At 53.2% G+C, this 6,025-nt stretch overlaps 1 protein-coding gene across 1 annotated transcript; it reads left to right on the forward strand.

Moving 5' to 3' along the window:
• Positions 1-2,939: 2,939 nt before the first annotated feature.
• Positions 2,940-3,101, forward strand: GUITHDRAFT_49500 (hypothetical protein; the record flags this gene model as incomplete). The annotated part of the gene is made up of 1 exon (XM_005826128.1): positions 2,940-3,101. A coding segment is annotated over one exon (162 nt), but the record flags the coding sequence as incomplete, so codon positions are not given.
• Positions 3,102-6,025: the final 2,924 nt, after the last annotated feature.

The following is a 6,025-nucleotide window of genomic DNA, read 5'->3' on the forward strand; positions in this document are numbered from 1 at the left end:
ATCATCACTTCATCATCAACTTCATCATCATCATCATCATCATCACCATCATCATCATCATCATCATCATCTTCATCTTCATCACCATCATCTCCATCACCATCATCATCATCATCACCATCATCATCATCATCATCAACTTCATCATCATCATCGTCATCATCATCATCATCACCACCACCATGATCGTCGTCTCACCTGTGACTTCACTCCCCGACGAGTATCATCAGCTCTGTTCATTCTTCCTCCCGCTGTTCCTCCCAGTGTTCCTCCCGACTCAGCTTCAGACTCAGCTTGAAGTGAGTGGAGTGAGGGCCATTAGTGGGTATGAGGGAGATGAATGCCGGGAAAGTACTCCGGGCAGATCGCAACCAATTCTTTATGGAGCTGAATTTATTCCATCAAAAATTGAAAATTACATTTACCACCATGGAAATATTGGAAAACAAACTGAATTGAACTTCCAGTACCCACCAGTTCCGTGACCCCCCAACTCCTCAATCTACACCCCTTCTACCCCCCAGAAAGTACCCCACCCTCCAATAGCACTAGAGACTTCTTCAGGCGACACCCCTTATCGAAATGGACCCCAACCACCCCCGCTCTATCCTACCCCTACCCCCCGTACACAAGTACCCCTGTGTATCTGGAATGAACCCAATAACCTCTCTCAGTCACATTGGAAACACCCCCCAGTCCTATACCACCCCACCCATAGGTTTCCTACCCATGGAATGCACATAACCCCCTCAACTACCATTCACCACCCTACATATTCACTATTGAACCTTTTCACTCAGCGTACTACCCCCCCTGTTTCTCTGTCGACTCTTTCCTACTACCCCACCCACCAAGGTCTCCTTCGATCGGATTTACTGGCTTACCTCGCACGTCCCCAATAGTACCCCTCATTATGTAGGATCTTGAGCCTCTAAACGGTGGGTAGGGTGTAGGAGGGGTCGTCACCTCCACATCCTGCAGTTTGGGGGTAGTCGACGATAATCAACGACAGAGAGAAGATGGGGAGGTGGGGTGGTCATCGGATGGGGGTGGGATGGGGGAAGGGGCGGATGATTTCGCTTGACGGGGTGGGTGGATGGGAGGGGGTATGAGGGGTTGACATGACGGAGGAAATGTGAGGAGGACCAGGAGATAGGGGTAGTAGTCATCAGGGGTAGTGTGCGTTGTGTGACGATGGTGGGTGGGTGAATTTAGGGGAATAGGGTAGTTGGAAGGGTTCCTAGGGGGTGGATTGTTCGCATGTACGTGGTTGAGGGGTGGGGTGGGTATTGGGGGTGGGGTAAAAGAACCGACCTGCGCGGTCCATGAAGTAATGGAGGAGAGGTTGCGATGAATGAGGGGGAGGGGGAGGAGGGGGAGAAGGAAGAGGAGGAGGAAGGGGAAGGACTTTATGAGGAAGATGGAAAGAGTTGAGGAGGAGGAGTTTTCATTGTTCTTGTACACAATAGAAGGTCGCAGAGAGCGAGAGCAGAAACCTTCCGAAGTGGGCCAAGAAAGTTCAGAATGGGAAATTGGACGCGACACAAATACAAGAAGATGAGATGAAATCGATGATGCGATAGGGAAGTGGAGTTGTGTGAAGTGTGACGAGTATGAGGAATGATGAAGATAGATGCGAGAAGAATTTGTTTTTTTGAGTTGAAGGGAGAAGGGAACACCAAGCAAGCTAGGCGAGATCCATCATGAACAGTTAGGAAAGCAAAGGCAATGCCATAGTGACAAGAGTGCTGAGCTAGACAACCCCATTGGATCATCATTTCCTGAGTGGATGAATGGTGCGCCCTTTATGTTTTCTGACTTGATCATGTAGATGTGCGGACCAGCAACATTGTAGTCCTGAAATCAGCCGCTTCGAGACAAGTTTGATTTGGATTGCATGAAGAGACCTTCCTTCATAGTTTAACGTTGTCACTTTACTTGCAATGCCAACAAGGTCGCCCACTATTGACCCAAGAGATGACCCTATGGTCCAGCGGCTCAACGCCATCATGGAAGTTGTAGCCATACAGAACAACTTTGCACATGCAGAATCGCTTCATCCAAGATCAGATGGACATTGCTTGGTTCAATATCCTGCGAACTATTGCAGAGACAGAGATGTAGAGAGATTCCACAAGGCCAGTGCGGAATTTGTGTTTCCGCTTCAAATTGGTATTCCGGGTCGAGTTTGGAAGAGCAAAAGGTTTGCCTGGCACGGTGACGTAGCTACTTTGCCGTCAACCATTTATCTTCGAACAGAACTAGCTAAACAATCGAATCTTCACGGCTGTGTTGCGGTTCCTGTTCAAGTGGAAGCGGGATCTTTCTTTGTTGTTCTGTTCTATTGCTCCTATGAGCTTGGCTCTAGTCACATCGTGGAGAAGTTGCTGCAGAGCATTCAGAGTTCATTGGGCGGTGAGGGTATCTTGCCAAGAATGCTCATCCCTGAGGCCACTCCAAGTGAGGTAGACGTGGTGATAGGAAGCCGAAGTGTGCTTTCAAAGAGCAGAAGTTGGTTAAAGTGCGAACTTGCATTGCAGAAACCAGCGGAGATTCGGGGTAACGATGATGTAGAGGATATTATGAAGTTTACTCGGCGACTCGAGTTCTTCAAGCACATGGCTGAGGCACAGCGGTATCAACTCTGTCATAGGATGACGCTGCAGCGAATCAACGGGGGCGAGCTTCTGCATCGCTCGACAGATCTCCCGGATCAATCGCTTTGGAGGATTGTTGTGCTCGGGAGAGTAGCAGTCTACGTGACTGAACCCTATGGCAATCCAAGTTATCCCGTGTGGCACTTCGACAGCGGACAAACGTTTGCGCAGTCATACCTCAACTTATTCTTGAACAACTATGGCATCACTGCTCACATTCAATCGGTCACGCAATGCCAGTGCCTCCAAGTTCGGATCCCTCCAGAAATGCAGGAGGAATTCAAGGCGTGGACAAGACCGCTCTGGTACGAGGAGCTCACTCGATACTTTGGAGTTTCGATCAACGAAGCAGGGGAGGCGCTAGGCATGTGCACGAGCGCGATCAAGAAGATCTGCCGGCGACATGGAATAGCGCGATGGCCTCATCGTAAGATTGCGAGTGTGGACAAGACTATCAGCTCACTGCAGCAGCGGATCAAAGAGATGGAGCTCTCTCAGAGTCACGATGGCGATGCCATCGCGAACCTCCGCTCGGAACTGATGGATGCGGTTCGCCAACGCATGCAGTGCGGATCGAATCGTCCTACTTTGCCTGTCACAACAGGAGACGAAGAGGAGGAGGAGGTGACGGTCTTGAGATATGTTTGATGCGTATGATGATTTTGGAGCAGGATGATGATGATTCGGAGAAGAGCTCGAAAGGGAGGAGGAGGGCCAAGAAAGAGAATATCAGAGACTCACCGACTGCAGACTCCCCATCTGACAGCAACTCGAGGGAGTCTCCTATCGACGAGACTTCGAGAAAGCGAGGGTTGATGGAGTACCAAGGGACGCACCCTGTAGAGTTTGGCATCATGCAGCATCAGCTCAACCCGATCCAATCTGTTCACATCTTCGATGAAGACCAGGAGCTACACGGGGACGAGTCTCCCTCCGACCAGGACCTCTACTCCACCCCGATCAACATTCGTGCCTCCTCCTTTGACAGCTCTCAGGTGAGTTGGGATTTCGACTCTTATACTTTAAATGTCTTACACGCCTGACATTTGTGCAGGGTATCGATTCTATCTTCCTCGACTCCCTGGATCAGCCCTCGTCGAACATGCACAACCAACTGCAGGGAGGAGGTGAAGGCTGTCCTTGCGAGTTTCTCGTCTCACGCGACCCTACAGGGAGCATGAGGTCTTCGACTTCGCTGGGTCAGGCGTCAGCGGAGACCATGGCGAGCGTGTTCGGCGCTGGTGAGCCAGGCGAGGCTGCTGTTGTCTGTACTGACCTGGAGCTGGTAGCGGGTATCCCTGTTGCTAGTGGTGGCGGTAGCGGTGGAGGAGGAATGGGGTCGATTGGTATGCAGCGACAGAGTGAGGGAGCAGCGCGCTATGGTTCGCAGCTCATCGTTGACTTCAGATGACATGGGGGGCTACGGCTATGGAGTGAATCGACCTGCAGGCAAGACGAGAACTTGGCCATTGCCGAACTGACTTGCATCTCTAGTATACCAGCAGCAGGAAGCACAGTACTCGGCTGTGAGCGGCTCTATGCAGAATCCTTCTGGTTTCGTTGGGCAGAACATGTGAGACCTTGGCCGGCCTTTACCTGCCTGACCCTCCCATCCTCCATACTGCTTCTTACGCTCTGACCTTCCCATCCTCCATACTGCTTCTTACGCTCTGACCTCGCTCTGCTTCTCTCCATGTCTCCCTTCCTCTCCTTCCCCCCTGATCTCTGCGTTGGCTCCTCCCCTCATGCATGATGGGCCAGGAGGTACCCCAACTCGTACCAGGGAGGTTCGGAACAGCCCTTGAAGACCATGAGGAGCGGTGCGCAAGGAGGGATGTGGATGAACACTGTCGACTCTCTTCATCCGATCCCGGAGAATCGTCAGGCCTATCACAATCAGGTGAAGAGAGGGAGCGAGGGAGCGAAGGCCCTGTGACTCGTGTTCCTTTAGATGCCGCAGCACCCTGGACTTGTACAGCACGATACCCAAGGAAGGGGAGGAGGAATGGTGAACCACCAGGTGATAGAGGACCTCCAGGTAGTGCGTGAACTGACAGCAGCAGCTTTACCAGCAGCAGCAGCAGCCTCAGCAGCCTCAGCAGCAGCAGCAGCCTCAGCAGCCTCAGCAGCAGCCAGCTGTTCAACAATCACTTGCTCGGCACGACATGTCACGGCCTGTGCTGGTGAAGGAGTGAGAGTGCGGGAGGATGATGATGACGAGGAAGCAGATTGTGCGGGGAGCAACAGTGCCGGAGGAGGTGCAGGAGGCGATGAGGAAGTGGAACGTCCAACGAGTGGTGAGGAAAGGAGGAATGAAAGGGGAAGAGGTTGAAGTTGAGGCAGCGGAGGAGGGAGAGGGTAGAAAGGTGGGGGGTGGAGACGGAGGTGGCGGTGGAGGGGTAGCTGACCGTCAGGTTTGCAGTCTCAGGGACTTCAGCCTGTCACCTTCGAGTTCGCGTGATTGATATCCTCTAACATGTTGCACATGTACCAATAGCTTCGCTCATCCCTAAACTCGTTGTTTCCTTGTTCGCCTCCCTGGTCTCCCCCCCTCCCCCCGCGTCTCTTCCTCCCCTCCTGCCTCTTCTCTCATGTCCCCCTGGTCACAAGGAGCATACTAAAGCGAAAGTGAAACTTTACAGCAACTGTGGCGTCTGCCTGTTCCCTCCCTCCTCCCCTCACATCACGATGTCTTCGCTCTCAAGCTGCTCGTCAACCTCCTCGGCCTGCCCAGAGAGTCAAGCGATGCGAGAGAGGAGAAGGGCAAGGAGAGGGAGAGAGGGGGGGGAGGGAGAGAGCGAAGGGAGGGAGAGGAAGTCAACCGGCTTGAGCGAAACTTTTAGGCCGATGGAGTACCTGCGAAGTTCGATGAGCAGGAAGCAAGAGAATGAGGTGAAGGAAGAAGCGAAGGATGGGAAAAGGGGGAGGGGAACTCGTAGAAGGACCAGTAGAAGGACCAGTAGAAGGACCAGTAGAAGACCAGTAGCCGTCGAAGGAACGAGGAGGAGGAAGGGAGAAGAGAGGAAGAATGAGGAAGAGGAGGGGCAGGAGGAGAGGTGGGGAGGTGTCTCACAGGTCAGCAAGGTACTCGATGTCCTTGCGGATGGCGATGGAATATCTCAACTGCTTCCCGTCAGCTCCTCTCTCGCTCCTCCTGCAGGCCTACCAGGGGCAGAGTCTCCGAAGGCTCCCGCATGGCCTCCTCCCCTCGACCGTTGGACGGTGAAGCCTCCTTCCTCCTGCTGTAAACGCGACGGAAAGTGAGGCAGGGCCAAGGAGCAGGGAGGCAGGGAGGGAGGGAGGGAGGGAGGCGAGGGAGGCGAGGCGAGGCAGGGAGGGAGGGAGGGAGGGAGGGAGGGAGGCAGGAG

This window comes from Guillardia theta (genome assembly GCF_000315625.1).
Source record: "Guillardia theta CCMP2712 unplaced genomic scaffold GUITHscaffold_77, whole genome shotgun sequence".
Lineage (NCBI taxonomy): Eukaryota > Cryptophyceae > Pyrenomonadales > Geminigeraceae > Guillardia > Guillardia theta.